This window comes from Sander lucioperca, chromosome 16 (assembly GCF_008315115.2).
Source record: "Sander lucioperca isolate FBNREF2018 chromosome 16, SLUC_FBN_1.2, whole genome shotgun sequence".
Lineage (NCBI taxonomy): Eukaryota > Metazoa > Chordata > Actinopteri > Perciformes > Percidae > Sander > Sander lucioperca.
In genome coordinates this window covers 29,881,385-29,904,173 of record NC_050188.1, presented here as the reverse complement: position 1 = coordinate 29,904,173, position 22,789 = coordinate 29,881,385, and the positions used below count along the sequence as shown (strand labels likewise).

The window sequence follows — 22,789 nt, the reverse complement described above, 5'->3', positions numbered from 1 at the left end:
AATTGATACTTTTTAAAAATTGAAAAGAGGAGAACAGACAGACAGAAGAGTTGCTTTAATGACTGATCACATGATGGACATGAAGAAGAGAACATGTTTTGTCATGTAAAATTGAGAATCATCGGCGTACAGACTGTTTGATGGTGGTGTCACTCTGAAAAGATGCTTGAAATGCATTTCCTATTAATTATTAAATTTCAGTTAATACAGTTTTCCTATGATTCTGTTGACCTTGTTGACTTTTGACTTATTCATTGTTAAACTTTGGCCCACTATGCCTCGAGCTAAGATGAGGATGATCATTTCTACATTTCTTTCATCTATTTAGACTGTTGTTACTCCATTTCTACTTGTCTTTCACGTCCATGAACCACTAACAACAGGTCCAGAGGGTTGTTCAGAGGCTTTTTACCAGGTCCTTGAAGAGGTCGCATATCACATCTGTCTCGATTTTTTTCACAGGCTCCCGAGTAAATTAAGAATCAATTTCAAGATACCTGTTATCTCTTTTAGAGCCCTACATGGTCAGGCACCCTCCAATATCAAAGAGATTATACAGGTCAATATAAAGAGGAGGTCCTAAAAGTCTTGATCAGGGTTTTTTTTTTATTTTCTCACTACAGAGTTATAAGTGAAGTTGACTGTGGCTCTGAAGTCAGGAGTTTTGATCTTTGGGAGTCTCTCCAGTTGGACTTAAGTGGACACTGTGAAAACCTTTGATAGGGAACAAATGGTTTAGTGTGGCATTTGTAGTTTAGTATTTTTTAATTGTGTATTGCGTTTATGTTTTATTGAAAAGCTTATTTGAAGTGTTTTATAAGAATATTCCCTTACTTCCAAAATGAAAGCTCTACTTCTAGTGGCGATGAAGGAAATTCATGGTTAAAAAGAAGTGTGTGTGTGTGTGTGTGTGTGTGTGTGGGTGTGTGTGTGTGTGTGTGTGTGTGTGTGTGTGTGTGTGTGTGTGTGTGTGTCCTCAGTGAAGTGTATCAGTCTCTGCAGTAGCTTCCAGCTGCAGCAGTCAGTTCAGTTTCTGTTCAGTCTGACTGAGGGAGGTTTTTGTACGACGCTTTTTCACTGTGTGAACACATCCTGACTGTTGATATAGTGATAACTCAGACAGTAGTAAACTGCTACATCTTCAGTCTGGACTCCACTGATGGTCAGAGTGAAGTCAGAGTTTGATCCACTGCCTGTAAAACGATTTGGAATCCCTGATTGTCGAGTGCTAGTATAGTAAATGAGCAGTTTAGGAGTTTCTCCATCTCTCTGTTGGTACCAGGCTAAACAGTTAGAATTAGGAATATTCTGACTGGTCCTACAGCTGATGGAGACGGAGCCTCCCAGAGCAGAGCTCACTGCTCCAGGCTGAGTCACTGTGACCTGGCCTCTGGACTCTGAGGATACAGAGACAAAAACATAAAGCAGCGTCACGGTTTAGTCGTCTTCATTTCAGAGGGACGGATGTTGATAGAGGAGAGGAGTTTGATTCTCTGGACTTTACCTGTGAAGCAGCAGCAGAGGAGAGTCCAGATGAGGACGGAGATCAAAGTCATGTTTTTGATGAGGAGGATTTCTGTGTCTTCTGTTGTCATGAAGGACAGCTGTCAGTCATCCAGTGTTCAACTCTCAGGACTATAAACTCTCCCAGAGCACTGGAGCATGGTGCTGCTGATGCAAAGTGGCTCTCTATGGAAATGCTCTGACTGACTCCAACAGGGACAGGGGGTTTCCTCTTCAGTGCTGAGAACACTGACTTTATAAATCATTCATGATATAATGCATGAAGAAATTGGATTGGTTGATTCTGTTGAATTACTTAAACCTATCAAACTGCATAGTCTTCATTAGGGGTGTGCATTGGCACTGCCCTCACAATTCGATTCGATTACGATTCACCAGGTAACGATTCGATTCAATTCCATTCCATTCTACGATGCATTGCGATGCATCAAAATTCTACTGCACACAACAAGGCAAATTTTTCATCATTCATGAGGCAATACAAGCAGTCAGATATTGAACAACAGATTTCATTGGCTGCTATGTGTGTATTATCACTCTCCTGTATCTTTGACATAAATGTCAATTAATACAATAAAAATGGTACAGGGTATTGGATATGGCATTTTCAAACCTGAAAAAGAAAACATAAATCACTGCTTTCAGTGCTTTGAATGAGAAATGTTTCTTTTCTCTCTGCTTTAGAACCATTTGAAATCAAATAGAGCAATAACAGCCACAGTCACACTATTGTAACAACAACCACCCAGGCACCCAGCAATACAAATATTCAGTGCAACACACAGTAACCACTTATTACTGTGAAACTTTTTTCAAGTAGTAAAGTCAAGTGCAACTATTCTCAACAAAACAGCAGCTTAGCAGCTTTAAGACAATGACAATTATATACCTGATCCTACTGTAGTATCTGATGGACTTATAGGTTTAATGTCTGTATAAAGCTCAAATGTGCTGAGTCATAATAAGAACGTTCATCATGGGTACTGTGGCAGTATAGCGAGTAATAATTTACCTCTTGGTGGCGTGATTTCGATGGGATGTTTAAAAGACAGGTCTCGGATTGGATGCTGAGGGGTTAACGAACTATAGGAAGCCCCTGAAGAGGACACTAACCTATGCTATGTCAACTTGAATGTTCCATAGGTTATCTAACATGTTACCTAAGCTATCGCATATAAGCTGTGAAATGTAAAGGTAGAATTAGAATGCATATTGGCGGTGTGTTCTCCAGACCTTCCATGGAGTCTGTAAAATTGATGCTGAATCTTTGCTTGTAATAAACCTTTTTATAATCAAGAACAGTGTCGGCGGATTCCTCTTCATACAGCATCACAGCATTACTATTTAAGGCACCACACTACCAATCACATCAGCTGCATACAACAAAATATGTTGAAAAGATGTGAAATACATTGTAATGTAAACCAAAAATAAAGTGTGTAGGCTTAGCCTACTACCAAATGTAATACCAGCACAACACTTTTATCTGTTAGCTGCCATTCCTCCACAACATCCAAGAGTAGCCTCGCCATATGAGCACCAGTGTGGCTCTCATAAACTGCTCTCGTCTGAAGCACATGTGATACAATCTGCCAATCCTCGCTAATATAATGTGCTGTTATGGTTACATAGGACTCTGTTGCGACTGAAGTCCAGGCGTCACTTGTAATGGCTACACGACTGGCTTTACACATTGATTCCATTACCTTTGCTTTGGTTTCTTTGTACAATGCGGGAAGCGCAGAATCAGTGAAGGTAGCTCTTGTCGGTAGCTTATAACGGGGCTCAATTGTTTTAAGCATGTGGCAAAACCCCGCATTTTCTACCACAGAATAGGGTCGTAGATCCTTCTCTATGAAACATGCCACCGATCGTGTGATCCTCTTTGCTCTCTCGGAGTTGTGTGGCAACGTTGAGCTAGCGACTCGTCAATTCTTGGCTGGGATGTGTCGACTTTTTGTGTTGTTGTTGTTGAAGCCAACTCAGGATGCCAACAATCAACATGGTTCGTGAAGTTAGTTGTATTGCCAACGTGCTTGATTTTAGTGTGGCAGGTTTTACACACCGCGTAAGTCTTGTCTAGTTTCCCATTAACTTCGTAAAATCCGAAATGTGCCCAGATGTCCGCTTTCCAAGCTTTGGGTGCGTTTTTAATTAACCGTCTATTGCGGTCATCTCCCTCAGCCATCTTGATTGTTGTTGTTATGCCCCCGGAAGTAATTGAAACTTCACAACTTTTTCTTATTGTCCACTCAAGGCCAGAAAATAAACAGTGACATAATCGATTATGGCACTTTGCCGCATCGATGCTGAATCGTGTATGCCCCGCATTGCGATGCATTGCTGAATCGATTATTGTTGACACCACTAGTCTTCATCATAGGCGGCGCTAGGCTATTTTTAGAGGTGCTTCAGCCCCCCTGAAAAATAAAGTCCTCATCATTGTGATTTTGTGAAATTGTTTAGTGCTCAAACCTTATTACTTTTGCAAACCTCATTTTAGCGATGGAATAGGATAAATGACGACAGGCTCAGCTCAGTTGTAGCCTGAAGTCAACAGCCTGTCTGTGATTCCCTGAACGAGGGCGCCTCGCCTACTCTTCAGTCTGCACAGATAACTTTGGGGAATGGTCGTCAGAGTATGGCTGCTTTCAACCACTGAAAAGGTATGGCTAATGGAGTGAAAAATAAATCTAATCGAATGAACACGTTAAGTAGGCTGCAGGTGTAGTATTTGTGGAACCAATCTCTGATTCCCTGATCACAATGATGGCAATCATATCTGAATTAGCCTAGCTTATTCACCACAGAGTCCAATTTTGTTGTGCAACGTTAGACAACATTGCTAACTGTAGGCAAATGTAGCTTAGGAGTAGCCTACAACGAGTTTTTAAAGTGTGCTATTAATAGCCCGCCGTAACGGCTTGAGCGCAGCTAAAAATAGCCTAGCCCCCGCTGCAGTTACCTCCCTACCAGACACTTTCTTATTTTTAACTGTCATTAACAATGAAAAATAAATAATTCGACCTGACGGATCATCAGACTCATTCATATCAGAACTGAAACACTGGAACAACAAACCCTGACTCACAGTCTGTTTCCCCATAGATGGATATACGTTTCTTTGTTTTAAAGAAAACAGCCAGGTTCAGGTGATAAAGTATAAGATAAGCCTTTAACATTATCCCACTGCACTGAACAGCAACCCCATATTCACATATGTTATAAATAGGTGAATGTATAACCTTTGGTAGCCTACACGATATATTCTCTGTTGATTAGTTGATTACAATTGCTTTCTGGTTGACAACACAAAGGAGTGAGGAGAATAGAGAGGGAGAAGGGCAGTACAGTACAATACATATGATAAATATTAGTCACTGGCCTCTGATTTATTTCCTGTATTGCATAATATTGTTTTGTGGCTCATCATTAAAGTTGGTCTTCTCAGATTTATTGATGTCTTACTTATCATATAATGTAGTTGTTGTATTAGAGTAAATGCTTTTATTATCAGGCCCAGGCTCTTAAGAAAAAGAGATGTTGGATTTTCCCCATCTGGTTCAGAGGCATTATTAGATTAGATTATTCATCATTTAGCTGTATAACCATATCAGTTTCTATCAATGATGTAAATGAAAAAGTTGAAAATTAACAGCAGAAACAAACATGAATAATTCTGTCTAAAAATATGTTGAGGCTTATTTTACCAGTTCAAGGTTTGTGCAGGGGCGTAGCTCAACATTCTAGGCCCTGTAGAAAAGCATTTTCTATGGGCCCCTCCTGCATCCACAGCTATTCATTCTAGCATTTTGGTACTCAGTCCCCTTTTCCCCCCCAGTCCGACACCCCTGGGTATGTGTGCTGCAATAATCATGCTTTATAGTGGCCATCTTATTTTCACAGCAGATGCCTTGAATCTGTTGATAGTTTGTCTTAATTGCATGTCTCAATCTGTCTCTTTCCCCAAAACTCACCAGAAGTCATGATTTAAGGGTTTAAAAAAAAAAAATCTTACGTGGGCATGGCCCCGGACCCCCCCCTAGCTTAACTACTATAAACTGCTCATTAGGGACTGAGCCCCCCCAAAGGTCAGATCCTAGAATCACCCCTGGTCTGTGGAGTTTCCAAAGTAACCAGGACATTATTTCTACAAAGGAAGTTGTTTTAAAATCTTTCAAGTATATTTTTGGAATTGATCACTATGAACATAATTCACGTCCACTATATTTGGGTGACAGCATAAGTGTTGGTACATAAAAGCAGAATTATCTGCACGGCTCCACACATATGAGCAGGTCAGAATATATGTTCTGTAGTTCTTGTAGTTTGGATGAAGTGTTTAAATGCTTGTGTCTTTTATTTCTCTTGGTAAGAGCATTTACTGAAGTAAAATATTTTCATGAACTCCAAACTGTGGATTTAACTTTTCTGTACATGTAAAAGAGGAGTGAGTGGAGCAAGAAAAGCTGCTGCTGATTTGATGACGTGTGACTCTGAGATGAGAAGTCTGAGATGACCAGATGATGCATTTCTTGATGGAAGAAACCAGGAGTTCAATTTACAATGAAATAAATCATGGAGGTACAAGATCTCCACTGTTACTATTGTCTACTCAATCTTTGGAAATACAACTGTAGTGATGTGAATTTAACTTCTGATTATCAACACAGAAAGAGAACTCTGTAGTCTTTACTATCAAATTAATGAGGTGTGTGTGTGTGTGTGTGTGTGTGTGTGTGTGTGTGTGTGTGTGTGTCCTCAGTGAAGTGTATCAGTCTCTGCAGTAGCTTCCAGCTGCAGCAGTCAGTTCAGTTTCTGTTCAGTCTGACTGAGGGAGGTTTTTGTACAACGCTTTTTCACTGTGTGAACACATACTGACTGTTGGGATAGTGACCACTCTTACAGTAGTAAACTGCTGCATCTTCAGTCTGGACTCCACTGATGGTCAGAGTGAAGTCAGAGTTTGATCCACTGCCTGTAAAACGATCTGGAATCCCTGATTGTCGAGTGCTAATATAGTAAATGAGCAGTTTAGGAGTTTCTCCATCTCTCTGTTGGTACCAGGCTAACCAGTTAGAATAAATACTCTGACTGATCCTACAGCTGATGGAGACGGAGCCTCCCAGAGCAGAGCTCACTGCTCCAGGCTGAGTCACTGTGTACTGACCGCTGGACTCTGAGGACACAGAGACAAAAACATAAAGCAGCGTCACGGTTTAGTCGTCTTCATTTCAGAGGGACGGATGTTGATAGAGGAGAGGAGTTTGATTCTCTGGACTTTACCTGTGAAGCAGCAGCAGAGGAGAGTCCAGATGAGGACGGAGATCAAAGTCATGTTTTTGATGAGGAGGATTTCTGTGTCTTCTGTTGTCATGAAGGACAGCTGTCAGTCATCCAGTGTTCAACTCTCAGGACTATAAACTCTCCCAGAGCACTGGAGCATGGTGCTGCTGATGCAAAGTGGCTCTCTATGGAAATGCTCTGACTGACTCCAACAGGGACTTGGATTACTCTGATGATGCTGTTCATCAATGGATCAATCACTTTATCAGAGTATAGTAAATGTTAGATTTAGGGTCCCATGGACCTGCTGGAACATTTACAAGAAGTATTTTATTCCCTATGTCATACAGCCATTGAACACATAATTACTGCATCAGGGAACACTTGTTGTTTTATAAGATTTGCTTACTTGAATTATTTTTAGAACTTATCTGCTGCTACCTGCCCATTTACACTATTGTATATTGTATTCTGTATATTATATGTTTTTAATGGTGTGCTGTGTTATGTGCATTGTATTTACCTTTGCTGTAATTTGGGAGAAGGCCACTGAGGTGGACAATAAAGTCAATCTAATCTAATGTCTTCTGTCTTATTTAAATTAATTTCAAGAGAAGAAATCACAGACATTTGACATGTACCAAAAACATGCATTAAGGAAATCTGCAGCACTGTGTTATTGTCAGTTTTCTTTTTATCTGACAAGATTTTACAAACAGCCTCATTTTGGTGAGTTTGTTTGTGTCAAAGTCAGAGAGCCGTGTCTCTCTACAGTGAGAGGTTTTTGTACGGCGGCTCAATGACTTTGTATCACTGTGGTGGACTTTTGGTGGAGGAACCAGACTGAATGTTGGAAGTAAGTTTCTGCACAAATACTAAAAACTATATTGTAAATATTGTAAAGTAATGTTTTAAATTCTGTTTACAGTAGATAAAATATCTTTTTATTTACTTTTAGTATTCATGTTTTATTTCTCCTCCTTTATCGTGGAGACTAACTCAGAGCAGCTTCACTAAACATTTCTTTACACATTTCTGTCAAACTGAAATTTAAATGACTTGAAGTGTGGAAAAGATAAAACTGAAAAACGGTTCTACAAGAATAATTTTTAATTTTCCACATCAATGATAACTGTTTAAAGCAAATGAAGATTCAAATATTCAAACAATTGAACAGAGCAAAGATAAAGATCGGTATTTGAAAATGTGCAACATCTCTTTACTGTGTCATGTATTGTTTCAAAGTTTGAAAACTATTTGAACAGTTTGGTAATGATGATCAAAATCACATGAAGAACATTTGATGTTGTCAGCTCATTTTCTGGATTTGTTTCTATTCCACTAAATACTTTAAAGTCATGTATAGTTAGGTTGTTGATGATCTTGATTTGGAGGTTTAAAGATTTGTCCAAAAGTTGACATTTTATTTCCAGTGTATAGTTTGATATATATCAGCTCATTGTGTAGATGATTCTCTCTGTGCTGATTTACATGAGAGGCTTCTTAAAGGGAAGTGAAACAATGTGTGAGTGAGTGACTGGTGGAGCAGAAAAACCATCTGACAGAAACTCCTTAAAGGAGAAAACCAACTCTCACACAGTAAAGGTGTCCAAGTGGCTGCTGGTTGATTGACAGCTGTGTGGTCCCTGTCCTCTAATCTGATTGGTGTCTCCTAGGTGATGTCCGTCCCACCCTGACGGTGCTGCCCCCCTCCAGTGAGGAGCTGCTGAAGGGGAAGGCCACGCTCATGTGCCTGGCCAACAAGGGCTTCCCCTCAGACTGGAGTCTGGCCTGGAAGGTGGACGGCAGCAGCAGCAGCAGCAGCAGCAGCTGGGAGGAGAGCAGGAGCCCCGGGGTGCTGGAGAAGGACGGCAAATACAGCTGGAGCAGCACCCTGAGGCTCCCTGCAGACCAGTGGGAGAAGGTGGGCTCTGTGACCTGTGAGGCCACCCAGGGCTCCCAGACTCCACTCTCAGAGACACTGAGGAGAGACCAGTGTTCCCAGTCCTGACCTGACTCACTGGGACTCTGCTACTGGTTTCACTCCGATCTCAGTCTACGCTCTGCAACTATTTCTGTTTTTAATTTCATATCTTTCAATAGCGATATTTACCAGCTTGTCGCAATATTTCTACATTATTTCAGTGTTTAAAGACAATAAAGACGTGTTCATCAAATCAGTTGTTTTCATGTTTGTTATTATCAAAGTGTCTCTTTACATCTTTTCTTAAGTGTGGTAGTGACTTTTTGAATTCCTGAGGACTAACTGATCTAACAAAAATGTTGTAAACTCTCTAATGATGAAAGAAAAGACAGTTTAGGATTATATAAAACAATGTCTATATTAATAAACCTTTGGAACAAAACTCATGGTCAGAACATTTCAATGACACATCATCCAATCATCTCTTATTACTGAAGTGTGTTTAAAGTAAGGACTGTTATATTGTAATTGCTTTAAATGTATCTAAAAAATTGTCAATATTATTAGAAAAAAATACAAAAGTCTCAACAATATTTGCTAAATCTGAAATAAAAAGCACAATATCATCAGCATAGAGAGAAATAAAATGACTGATCTTCAGTTCAAACTCTGGAAATATTTACATTGTGTTTCTGCTGAAGATCCACAAAGAAAATAAAGAGACGACAAAGGAAATAATTTAAACATTTCTGATTTACATACTCCAATCATCTTTGGTTTTAATCATAAAATCCATTTGTTCGCTAAAAATTACAAAACACAAAATGATTAAAATATGTTATAGACGTGATTAGTAACTTTACAACATGAATGAAATTAAACTTTGTAATGTATTTCAACTATGAGTATGTTTGAGGTTCTATAAAATATGGTTAGATATGAAATAATCAAATCATATTTACAGTTTTAGTGTTCATGTGTTATCATACTCTACTGGATTAAACCTATCAAATAATTGAAATTATACTTTAACAGAAGTCAGCTTTGATGTGTAGCAGAATGTCAAACCCTGTTTAATGAAAGACTTTAAAGTATAACTTGTAGTTAGATAAAGTAAATTTAGTGTTAAAGTGTTCAAAGTCGATTATTATTAAATAAAAAAATTTGTTCAGTCAAACTTGTGTTTTAGTTTCTGTGCAGCTGTTGAGTCAGATCAGTTCCTCTCCAGCTGAGGAGGTTTTGTACGACGTTGTATCACTGTGTGACTGGATAGCTTTGATATTGCTGACAGTAGTAAACTGCTGCATCTTCAGTCTGAACTCCACTGATGGTCAGAGTGTAGTCAGAGTTTGATCCACTTCCACTAAAATGATCTGAAACTCCAGACTGAAGGGTTGAAGTTGAATAAATCAGGAGTTTAGGAGCTTCTCCAGGTTTCTGAAGGTACCAGCTGAATACAATAGTACTAATATTTGAACTGGCTTTACATCTGATGGAGACAGAGCAACAGACTGAGATCCAGGAGACTGAGTCAGGATGATTTCTCCTGATGAACCTGGAAAACATGAAAAAGAGCAGAAGGGTTATTGAGATAAATCCAGCTTGGAGAAAGAAGATAACCATCCAAACAGTCTAATTCCTTTAAGATGGAGAATAGATGGCAGAAGGTAAATGCTGCTTGTTCCAGTGTTTCTCCATCATAGCAGAACATCATTGAGGTGAACCTGGTTGCATCCTGAAGCAAAGTTTTCAGAAGAGAATTTCACCCTGAACAAGGAGCCCCAGGGAGTCCAGTGTTGTAGTTCTCAATATCAGTCTTGGTATCAAGACCACTCTTTGAAGGTTTCGGTCTCGTCTCAGAATCTGCCGCATTTTTACCCGGTCTTGTCTCGTCTCAGATCTTTGGATCCAATTACATGATCTTCCTCAGCAGACAGAGTTCACCCAGTTCTCATGCAATATTTTAACTTCTAAGCCAACGTGGACAAGAAGTCTCACAAATGCTGAGAGGAATGGGAATTTGAAAATCCACATTTTAATAACATCTGCTGAGGAAAAGTATGATGATATGATTAAAAGATCAACAACAGCTACTGGATGGACGGTGTGAAGAGATTGTTTTGCTGTTTCCAAAGTCAAGAAAGAACATGAGATTATAATGTGATATGAATGGATGGTGTCATCTTGAGTTAAGCCTGGTTCACACGGCAGGATAATTAGGCCGATTTTAGCCCCGATTCACCCCTTCCGACATTCTTAAGGATGCTCCGATTATCGTAAAATAATCTGATCAGATATTCCTGCCGTGTGTGGTGTGTTAAGACTGCTCTCGTCTGCTCGGAAGGATTTCGGGACCGCTCCGATCTCAAATCGGGGATATCCAACATGTTGGATTGTTTTGGCCCGATTTCTCCTCGTGTGTGGTGTCCCCCGGGTACAAACGAGCACGCCTCCTGTGGACTGTGGCGTGTAGCCAATCAGAAAGCGAGGTGGCGAGGAAAGCACCGGGAAACAAAATCAAAACAGCCGGCGGCATGGCGCACCAGAAAGTCCGGTGGACGTCGGAGATAAATATACCAAGTATAGTCCATGCTCGCGTTGTCTCCACTTCTTTGACAACGTTTTTTTTCGATTAAAAACAAACTACAAATTATCGCCACTGCAGCCTCTTCGTCCGCCATGATTGTTTACTCTGAAGTCACGTTTGATCTCGAGGGATTTTGTGAGATTTCCCGTCTGACCTGGGAATGCTCGGGAGTCAAATCGGTTTGTGTGTGATGTGTTGATTTTGCCGTGTGCTGCGCACCACACACTGTACGACCAAAACTGTTAGACCCGTGATTTTTTATCGCCGTGTGTGGGGTCTCTCAGGATTGGAAAATCGGCCGACAATTTTAAAATCGTCCTGTGTGAACCAGGCTTTAGCTGTGTGATTCAGCTGTCTGTGCTCTCTCTGCAGGTGATGGTTAGAGCAACTGGGAACAGCTGAGGATGTTCCCAGTAGCAGGAGGTTATTTAAGTCTGGATGCAGTGCAGCCCTCTCTCTGGCTGACTCTCCACTCTGCTGCAGCTTTGCTCCTCTCCCGTCTGCTTTAGTTCTCTACTCTGCTCCTATCAACCTTTACAACCTGTGTATATTGTCCACTCACACCCATCACACAATACTAGCTTCACTGATATCCACATCCCATCATTGAATTACTAAAGTTAACCCTACAAGTCCCTGCTTAAAATCAGTACACCACCATTAAAAACAATCCACGTTTGGGACAATGATGGCATTGATCCATTAAAAGGATGTTTTTACTGCACTAACTTGGACCTCTTCCATAGCTTGGACTTAGAAGAAGCAACAGACACTATTACTAATTATGTAACATTTTGTATAGATAACGTGTTAACTCAGAAGTCTATAACTTTGTATCCAAACAATAAATCTTATATTTCCAGGGAAATTAAAGAGTGTGTAGTCTGTAGAAAAATAGCATTTAAAAATGGGGATATTGTGGCCATGAGGAATATCCAAAAAAAACTCAACAGCAAATTAGGAAAGGCAAGGAGGAAGGAGAAGGAGAAATTTGAAACCCACTGCTCCACAATGAATATGAAAAAAAAATGATTCCATGAAATTTATGATAAACCTGGTCCCGGCTAAAACATGTCTTAGTGTTCTTAATGAGGGGGAAAAGCCGATTAATTAAATACATTTTATGCAAGGTTTTGATTAGCTGAGTTCTAGTAGGATAAAATAGAGGCTCTAGACTCATTACCTGCACTGAATCACCCAAAAATCACTATTGACCAGCATGTTGTACAGAGTCTTTTCTCACCCACCTGCCCTAGGAAGGCTGCTGGACCAGACGGCATTTCTGGGTCTCTGCTGAAATGATGCAGCGTAGAGCTGGCAGAGGCCTTGTGTCCTATTTACCAAAAGTCTCTGGACTCACATGTTGTTCCTTCCACTTGGAAAAGCTCTATTATTATTCCTGTTCCTAAAAAGGTATGCTGTAAGGATTATAATGAATACCGCCCAGTTGTTTTGAGAAAATCATTATCAACCTATTGAACACAGATGTCATTTGCTCATTAGATCCTTTTCAGTTTGCATTTAGGGGCAAAAGAGGTACAGATGATGCAGTCACTGCCATGGTACATTTGATATCTAAACATTTAGAGGAGCCTACCTCATATGAACGTGTTTTATTTGTAGATTTCAGTTCAGCATTTAATACGGTACAGCTACACCTATTCATTAAAAAGCTGAATGACCTTAATGTCCATCCCTCATTATTAGGTGGTACCACTGGTTTCTAACGAATGGTAAACAGCAGGTCAGTGTTAATGGTACTCTCTCAGAGTGGAGAACTTTAAGCACCGGAGCCCCCCAGGGTTGAGTCAGTTCACCTGTCCTTTTTACCCTTTACACAGATGAGTATAGAAGCTAGAATCCCAACAACTATATCATTACATCTTCTGATGATACTGACATCCTAGCTTTAATAAAAAAGGACAGTGATCTATCTAACTACCTTTCAGAGATTCAGAGGTTTGTAAAATGGTGTGATAACAAACATCTTTTTCTGAATGTTAAAAAAACTGAGGAGATGTTGTAAATAGACGGAAAAAGTAATTAATGAATTAATTTGCTGTGTTGCTTGTTCGATAACATCTATGTATGTTTTTCACACATATTGTGGAACAAAAAGTTATCTTATAATATGTCTTACTTTGTATGTGTGTGTGTGTGTGTGTGTGTGTGTGTGTGTGTGTGTGTGTGTGTGTCCTCAGTGAAGTGTATCAGTATCTGCAGTAGCTTCCAGCTGCAGCAGTCAGTTCAGTTTCTGTTCAGTCTGACTGAGGGAGGTTTTTGTACGATGCTTTTTCACTGTGTGAACAACCACTGACTGTTGGGATAGTGAAGACTCTGACAGTAGTAAACTGCTGCATCTTCAGTCTGGACTCCACTGATGGTCAGAGTGAAGTCAGAGTTTGATCCACTGCCTGTAAAACGATCTGGAATCCCTGATTGTCGAGTGCTAGCATAGTAAATGAGCAGTTTAGGAGTTTCTCCATCTCTCTGTTGGTACCAGGCTAACTCGTAAGTACCATAAACATCCTGACTGGTCCTACAGCTGATGGAGACGGAGCCTCCCAGAGCAGAGCTCACTGCTCCAGGCTGAGTCACTGTGACCTGAGACAAAAACATAAAGCAGCGTCACGGTTTAGTCGTCTTCATTTCAGAGGGACGGATGTTGATAGAGGAGAGGAGTTTGATTCTCTGGACTTTACCTGTGAAGCAGCAGCAGAGGAGAGTCCAGATGAGGACGGAGATCAAAGTCATGTTTTTGATGAGGAGGATTTCTGTGTCTTCTGTTGTCATGAAGGACAGCTGTCAGTCATCCAGTGTTCAACTCTCAGGACTATAAACTCTCCCAGAGCACTGGAGCATGGTGCTGCTGATGCAAAGTGGCTCTCTATGGAAATGCTCTGACTGACTCCAACAGAGACAGGGTGTTTGACGTACAACACTTACTGTAGAAACATGTTAAAGAAAGGTTAAGACCAGAAATGTTTGACATTGACTAACATACCAACACTTTTAAGGGTGTGCAGATTTAAATTTATTTTGTTATTTTTCATTAAAATGTTGCCACTTTTCAGCTGGGATGACGAGTCATGGTAAAAAATAAAATCGTTTTGAGAAGGATGGAAAATCTTCTATTTTTAAATCTCAGCCATACATATATAAACAAAAAGGATTCAGTTTCTCCAGCATGCATTTATACATGATAGAAAAATGGTGCAATTGTAATAATAGTTTTGTGAGCTTAGAAACATTAGTTTAGTGGATTCCAACAAGGGTGAAATATCAAGTCAGTCAGTAAAGGTTTAGAAAACAAGAAAAAAAAGATATAGATATGTAGATATATACACACATATGAATGACAAATCAACAACAGACCCAGTTTTCAAAGGACAATTGACAGAGGGAGAGAAGCCCAGATCATCCTCCAGTCTGTTCCACTAAAACACATCTGTCCAGATGTGGTAATCTACAAGAGAATCAACCCACTGGTTTCTATTCAACATGTGTATCAGTGATGCTGGGATTGAAACAGACTTTGTTTTACTTGTTGATCAGAGATCTGTGCACGGTGCACAGGAGGGATCTGATGAGCTGTCTGATCATTTACAAATGTTAAGGAGGGGATTTCTAGATTTCATATATTCAGGGAAGTCCCTCACTGTGATTATGCGCCTGGATTACAAAGTGTGAAAGAGACTTTTCTGTACATTTAAGAGGGAAGTGATAGGAACCAGAAAACATGCTTTAATTCCTGATACAATTATGGTCTACAAGAGGGGAAACTAATTGTATTATAATGTTACATCAAATGTAATCTGCATATAAACAGATTGTTTTGTGGTGGACTCTGAACACATGATTGATACTGACACTGACGATGTATTAATCCATTCATCTGAGGGATCAGTGAGAAATATAAAGAGGTAAAGACATTAACGTCTTGTACATCATTATTTTAGGAAAAAAAATTGAAGTAAATGTATTTTCAAAGATGGAAGGTGTAGTATGTCATATTTTAGTGTGTGTGTGTGTGTGTGTGTGTGTGTGTGTGTGTGTGTGTGTGTGTGTGTGTGTGTGTGTGTGTGTGTGTGTGTGTGTGTGTGTGTGTCCTCAGTGAAGTGTATCAGTCTCTGCAGTAGCTTCCAGCTGCAGCAGTCAGTTCAGTTTCTGTTCAGTCTGACTGAGGCTGAGTCACTGTGTACTGACTGCACGGCAGTATAAGCCTATACAGAGGTCAAAGGTCAGATTACCTGTTTTGAACAATGGATGCCAACAATAGACAGAGAGCAAGGGGAGGACAACAACGAGGAGGAGGAAGAGAAAGAAGGAGAGCGGAGGAGGAGGAGGAGGAGGAGGAAGAAGAGGAAGAAGGAGAGCCATCTCTGATGAGATCACGGCCACACTTATTCATCATGTGATCAACCACAGATTGACCATGAGAGAAGCCCATCTTGAGTAGCTTTACAGTGGCGTCCATACTTCAAATCCTCAGAAATGAGAACAGGCATGCAACTATCTAATGACTATTACTGCATGAGAAATCATAAATCAATCAGACTTTGTTTTGCACAAAGTGCATACAATAAATATTTTCTGTCTTACTGTAACATTACATTGTTGTTTCCAGTGAACTTTCCAACCACTCAGCAGATTACTTTCTCTCTAGAACATTGTTAATGTAGATATAAGCCTATGAAAGACAAAAGAGCTTTAGATTTAGAACAACAGTGTGTACATGGTACATCCAAAAATTTACTATTATGAAAAACGTGTTCTTCATTTGATGCAAATGCTTCATTTTGAGATGTGTTGATGGTATTTTGAATGCAGTGTTTAATCTTGAAGGAGATGTGAGGCGTTTTGTGAATTGTGTGTAGAGTTTTGAAAAAAGGAGACATAGTTTTGAAAACGTGTGTAAGCTGTTGGAAAAAACTGTAAGCCGGTCTGACAGACTGCAGACAGCATATGCTGGAGACAAACATGAAGAAGTGAAGTTATGTTGCTGAGTGACAGTTGGAAATGATGACACAAAAGATAATTTTGTTTGCGTATGACGACTACATGGTGGCAAAAAAATATGGCAATATGCAAAACATTTGTGTCGAATATATTCAACATCTTCCAATTTCTTTTTTGACATTTGAAGCTGCTGTTAACCTGAAACGTAAGAAAAGTAAATGCTAACGTTATAACAGAGAAATCTTGGGGTATCCCTTAGTAACAGAAAAAGCACAACCTTGTGGGTGAATGAAACCGTTTATTCCTTCGTTGATGTTGTTTTATACAAACTGTTACGTTCTCTCTCACACACATGCAGACACAGATTATTCCTCCATAAAGTGAGTAACTTTACTATAGAACTCTAGGACCTATTTCTGGCAGACTGCCACACTATGTTTCTGTTTTTTTCTTTTACATTTATCTTTTTATTTCATTTAGATATAATACATTATGAAAGTATTACAACACACATATTTACCACTCATGCACATCACACAATACTGACTTTACTAATACCGACTGCCTATACATTAGTTAAAGTTAACCTTTTAATTTGGTTTAATTTTTTTTAAATAATTATATTTTGCAAAAACTTGATGATGGTGTGTCTCCCTTTTGTTGTGGCCACTTGAATCAGGTCGTGTGTGTGTGTGTGTGTGTGTGTGTGTGCGTGTGTGTGTGTGTGTGTGTGTGTGTGTGTGTGTGTGTGTGTGTGTGTGTGTGTGTGTGTGTGTGTGTGTGTGTGTGTCCTCAGTGAAGTGTATCAGTCTCTGCAGTAGCTTCCAGCTGCAGCAGTCAGTTCAGTTTCTGTTCAGTCTGACTGAGGGAGGTTTTCGTACGACGCTTTTTCACTGTGTGAACAACCACTGACTGTTGATTTCATGATAACTCTGACAGTAGTAAACTGCTGCATCTTCAGTCTGGACTCCACTGATGGTCAGAGTGAAGTCAGAGTTTGATCCACTGCCTGTAAAACGACTTGGAGTACCTGATTCTCGATAAGTAGCAGAGTTAATGAGCAGTTTAGGAGTTTCTCCATCTCTCTGTTGGTACCAGGCTAAACAATCGTAGCTGCTAAAACCATAAACATAAACAGAAACCTTCTGACTGGTCCTACAGCTGATGGAGACGGAGCCTCCCAGAGCAGAGCTCACTGCTCCAGGCTGAGTCACTGTGACCTGGCCTCTGGACTCTGAGGATACAGAGACAAAAACATAAAGCAGCGTCACGGTTTAGTCGTCTTCATTTCAGAGGGACGGATGTTGATAGAGGAGAGGAGTTTGATTCTCTGGACTTTATCTGTGAAGCAGCAGCAGAGGAGAGTCCAGATGAGGACGGAGATCAAAGTCATGTTTTTGATGAGGAGGATTTCTGTGTCTTCTGTTGTCATGAAGGACAGCTGTCAGTCATCCAGTGTTCAACTCTCAGGACTATAAACTCTCCCAGAGCACTGGAGCATGGTGCTGCTGATGCAAAGTGGCTCTCTATGGAAATGCTCTGACTGACTCCAACAGGGACAGGGTGTTTCACGTACAACACTTATTGCCACTTTTCAGCTGGGATGACGAGTCATGGTAAAAAATGTAATTGTTTTGAGAAGGATGGAAATTCTTTTCCTATTTTTAAATCTCAGCCATACATATTTAAACAAAAAAGAATCATGCATTTATACATGATAGAAAAATGGTGCAATTGTAATAATAGTTTTGTAAGTTTAGAAACATTAGTTTAGTGGATTCCAACAAGGGTGAAATATCAAGTCAGTCAGAAGAGGTTTAAAGGTTAAAAAAACAAGTAAAAAGAGATATAGATATGTAGATATATATATATACACATATGAATGAGAAATCAACAACAGACCCAGTTTTCAAAAGGCAATTGACAGAGGGAGAGAAGCCCAGATCATCCTCCAGTCTGTTCCACTAAAACACATCTGTCCAGATGTGGTAATCTACAAGAGAATCAACCCACTGGTTTCTATTCAACATGTGTATCAGTGATGCTGGGATTGAAACAGACTTTGTTTTACTTGTTGATCAGAGATCTGTGCACGGTGCACAGGAGGGATCTGATGAGCTGTCTGATCATTTACAAATGTTAAGGAGGGGATTTCTAGATTTCATATATTCAGGGAAGTCCCTCACTGTGATTATGCGCCTGTTGGTCCGCTCTCAGAGACACTGAGGAGAGACCAGTGTTCCCAGTCCTGACCTGACTCACTGGGACTCTGCTACTGGTTTCACTCTGATACTGATCTCAGTCTGCTCTCTGCTACTCTCTCTCTCTCGTTCTGGCATCAGAGCAATTTAACAGTATTCAACCTGAAATAGCGGTTTTATTTGTTGCAATAATATTTATGCTCTTTCTGCTGTAAAACAATAAAACATGATTCAAATAAGAAAATGTCTGCATGTTTTTAAAACATCAGTTTCCTTCACCTATATTTTTAGAGATCCACAACCCCCCCTCTCAGTAAGTTTTTTCTCATTACTGGTGGTGGTGTTATTAATCAACTCCAGGATTACATCATAACTCTTTGAAGCTGACTTGAAGAGTGTCTGATCAATATAAAATTGCCTGAAAATTTCTCTAGAAAGAAACTATGAGGAAATATAATGCCATGTTTAATATATTATGAAAACAAAAAAAACTAATCAGATAATCATTAATGTGACCCAGACATGATAGAAGTAAATACATAATGTATTCCAAATTCTGTAAAGCTTTTGTGACTGCAGAAACTGTTTCATTAGAGTAATTGTACATTTATTTTTGTAGCAAAGCTGATTATTTAAAGTGCTCATATTATGTTCATTTTCAGGTTCATAATTGTAGTTAGAGGTTGTACCAGAAGAGGTTGTACCAGAATAGGTTTACATGGTTTCATTTTCAAAAATCACTATTTTTTGTTGTACTGCACTTTGCTGCAGCTCCTCTTTTCACCCTGTGTGTTGAGCTCTCTGTTTTAGCTACAGAGTGAGGCATCTCACTTCTGTTCTATCTTTGTTGGGAGTCACACATGCGCAGTAGCTAGGTAAGGACTACAACCCAATCAGAAGATGAGTTTGAGGGCGTGCCATGCTAGTAGCTAGGCGAGCATTATAACGCGTGTTACAAAGTGACCACGTTTGTCTCTGAAGTAAAGGCTGGACTACAATAGAGCTGTTTGGAGCAGTTTGTGAACAGTGTTTTCTGTTGGAGATGGTAAGTCCCTTTGGGGTGGACTTTGGGCTTTGTCACTTTGTAAACCTATACTGTGCACAAAAAAGATATATAACACAATAAAAGAAAGGGAAAAAGCCAAAAAGCATAATATGAGCACTTGATATATGTGATATACTATGCAAACTAGAAAGTTTGAAAGAAATAATTGCACTTGAATTGTAAATTAGGATATCATCAGCATATTATATCATCAAAATATTATTATCAACTGTGTGATCTCAAAATATCACATTTCTTTTGTGTTTTACACAAGATCATTAAAACATGTCATGGCTTTAAGGTTGTTGGAAAATAAACTGATTTAAATGTAAATCAAATTGAATTTCAAATTGCATTTGCATTTTAAAAACACATGGAAATATTGTATTTCACAGCTAAACAAACTGGTGTTAGTTGTATGAACTACCGTTCAACTCAACTATAATACATGTAGTGTGATCAGACTTTAAATATATTAGTCAATACCCTTTTTCAACAAGATTACTATTATAGCTTAATATGATATAAAAAGTAGTTACTGACATTCTGTTTTATAGACTTCCGTGTCAGTCAAACTTCTAAATTGTCTCTGTTTCTGTGCAGCTGTTGAGTCAGATCAGTTCCTCTCCAGCTGAGGAGGTTTTTGTACAACGCTGTATCACTGTGTGAACGGGTAGCTGTAACCACTCTGTGAACAAAAATAATCTCCTGCATCTTCAGTCTGAACTCCACTGATGGTCAGAGTGTAATCAGACCCAGATCCACTTCCACTGAAACGGTCCGAAACTCCAGACTGACGGGTTGTAGCATAATAAATCAGAAGTTTAGGAGATTCTCCAGGTTTTTGAAGGTACCAGTGAAGGTAGCTACTAATATCTGAACTGGCTTTACATCTGATAGAGACAGACTGTCCTGGAGCAACAGACTGAGATCCAGGAGACTGAGTCAGGATGATTTCTCCTGATGAACCTGGAAAACATGAAAAAGAGCAGAAGGATTATTGAGACAAATCCAGCTTGGAGAAAGATGATCAACATCCAAACAGAAGAGTCTCATTTCTTCAACATGGAGAAGAGATGGAAGAAGGTAAATGCTGCTTGTTCCAGTGTTTCTCCATCATAGCAGAACATCATTGAGGTGAACCTGGTTGCATCATGAAGCAAAGTTTTCAGAAGAGAGTCTCACCCTGAACAAGGAGCAACATGTCATGCTGTTTCCCCTTTTACTTTGACTAATTAAATGTCTCACTACATAATGGGCTACAGATGAATGGTCAAATCTTGTCATAAAAACTTAATTTAGTTTCCACCAAGTACAGAAAGTCGATTCTGTTTGTGGGTATTTTTACATCTAGAGTTAGTTTTTTACTACAGGTGGTTAACGAGGTACCAGATATCTATTCAATGCACTCCTGAGTGTGGGATGACAGGATTCATAGCAGGAAATATGTTGTGATAATGTTTATTCATTCTGCAGATAATCATTTAGTGGATGATTGAGACAATGGATTCTGTTTTACTTTATTTCTTCTAGCCAGGGAATCTACTTTAATTTAAATACTTAATTTAAGTTTGGTAAAAAGGTGAACTCCAAAGTCTATAATTGATACTTTTTAAAAATTGAAAAGGGGAGAACAGACAGACAGAAGAGTTGCTTTAATGACTGATCACATGATGGACATAAAGAAGAGAACATGTTTTGTCATGTATAATTGAGAAATCATCGGCGTACAGGCTGTTTGATGGTGGTGTCACTCTGAAAAGATGCTTGAAATGCATTTCCTATTTATTATTAAATTTCAGTTAATACAGTTTTCCTATGATTCTGTTGACCTTGTTGACTTTTGACTTATTCATTGTTAAACTTTGGCCCACTATGCCTCGAGCTAAGATGAGGATGATCATTTCTACATTTCTTTCATCTATTTAGACTGTTGTTACTCCATTTCTACTTGTCTTTCACGTCCATGAACCACTAACAACAGGTCCAGAGGTTGTTCAGAGGCTTTTTACCAGGTCCTTGAAGAGATCACATATCACATCTGTCTTGATTTTTTTCACAGGCTCCCGAGTAAATTAAGAATCAATTTCAAGATACCTGTTATCAGTTTTAGAGCCCTACATGGTCAGACACCCTCCAATATCAATGAGATTATAAAGGTATATATAAAGAGTAGGTCCTAAAAGTCTCGGTCAGGGTTTTTTTTTTTTTTTCTCACTACAGACTCATAAGTGAAGTTGACTGTGGCTCTAAAGTCAGGAGTTTTGATCTTTGGGAGTCTCTCCAGTTGGACTTAAGTGGACACTGTGAAAACCTTTGATAGGGAAGAAATAGTTTAGTGTGGCTTTTGTAGTGTAGTATTTTTTAATTGTGTATTGCGTTTATGTTTTATTGAAAAGCGTTGTATAAAACTTCAAAGTGTTTTATAAGAATATTCCCTTAATTCCAAAATGAAAGCTCTACTTCTAGTGGCGGTGAAGGAAATTCATGGTTAAAAAGAAGTGTGTGTGTGTGTGTGTCTGTGTGTGTGTGTGTGTGTGTGTGTGTGTGTGTGTGTGTGTGTGTGTGTGTGTGTGTGTCCTCAGTGAAGTGTATCAGTCTCTGCAGTAGCTTCCAGCTGCAGCAGTCAGTTCAGTTTCTGTTCAGTCTGACTGAGGGAGGTTTTTGTACGACGCTTTTTCACTGTGTGAACACATACTGACTGTTGATATAGTGAAAACTCTGACAGTAGTAAACTACTGCAGCTTCAGTCTGGACTCCACTGATGGTCAGAGTGAAGTCAGAGTTTGATCCACTGCCTGTAAAACGATCTGGAATCCCTGATTGTCGAGTGGTAGTATCATAAATGAGCAGTTTAGGAGTTTCTCCATCTCTCTGTTGGTACCAGGCTAAACAGCTAGAACAATAAATATCCTGACTGGTCCTACAGCTGATGGAGACGGAGCCTCCCAGAGCAGAGCTCACTGCTCCAGGCTGAGTCACTGTGACCTGGCCTCTGGACTCTGAGGATACAGAGACAAAAACATAAAGCAGCGTCACGGTTTAGTCGTCTTCATTTCAGAGGGACGGATGTTGATAGAGGAGAGGAGTTTGATTCTCTGGACTTTACCTGTGAAGCAGCAGCAGAGGAGAGTCCAGATGAGGACGGAGATCAAAGTCATGTTTTTGATGAGGAGGATTTCTGTGTCTTCTGTTGTCATGAAGGACAGCTGTCAGTCATCCAGTGTTCAACTCTCAGGACTATAAACTCTCCCAGAGCACTG

At 39.5% G+C, this 22,789-nt stretch overlaps 1 protein-coding gene and 3 gene segments (V, D, J or C); 1 reads left to right on the top strand and 3 right to left on the bottom strand.

Annotated features, from left to right (window-relative positions):
• Positions 1-1,059: 1,059 nt before the first annotated feature.
• Positions 1,060-1,595, bottom strand: LOC116055666. The segment is given in 2 exon segments: positions 1,060-1,397; positions 1,505-1,595. Coding segments are annotated over 2 exon segments (414 nt in total).
• A 4,788-nt stretch (positions 1,596-6,383) lies between these two features.
• Positions 6,384-6,890, bottom strand: LOC118493400. The segment is given in 2 exon segments: positions 6,384-6,703; positions 6,811-6,890. Coding segments are annotated over 2 exon segments (372 nt in total).
• Positions 6,891-7,593: 703 nt separating this feature from the next.
• On the top strand, positions 7,594-18,622 carry LOC116055714 (the record flags this gene model as incomplete). The annotated part of the segment is given in 3 exon segments: positions 7,594-7,666; positions 8,487-8,847; positions 18,559-18,622. Coding segments are annotated over 2 exon segments (408 nt in total), but the record flags the coding sequence as incomplete, so codon positions are not given.
• On the bottom strand, positions 13,613-22,692 carry LOC118493399 (immunoglobulin kappa light chain-like). Its single transcript, XM_035993045.1, has 5 exons — positions 22,636-22,692; positions 22,209-22,528; positions 17,622-17,700; positions 17,501-17,514; positions 13,613-13,925 (listed from the first exon to the last, which is right to left on the bottom strand). The coding sequence occupies exons 1-5, from the start codon at positions 22,685-22,687 to the stop codon at positions 13,617-13,619; spliced, it is 774 nt and encodes a 257-aa protein (XP_035848938.1). The 5' UTR covers positions 22,688-22,692; the 3' UTR covers positions 13,613-13,616.
• Positions 22,693-22,789: the final 97 nt, after the last annotated feature.

Excerpts from the sequence above, each read along its gene's own strand:
- LOC118493399 (XM_035993045.1), bottom strand. The coding sequence starts at position 22,687 with ATGACTTTGATCTCCGTCCTCATCTGGACTCTCCTCTGCTGCTGCTTC. Across the intron at positions 22,529-22,635 it reads CCTCTGCTGCTGCTTCACAG|AGTCCAGAGGCCAGGTCACA; the intron begins GTAAAGTCCAGA and ends CTGTATCCTCAG. Across the intron at positions 17,701-22,208 it reads GTCAGTATGTGTTCACACAG|GACACAGAAATCCTCCTCAT; the intron begins TGAAAAAGCGTC and ends ATGACAACAGAA.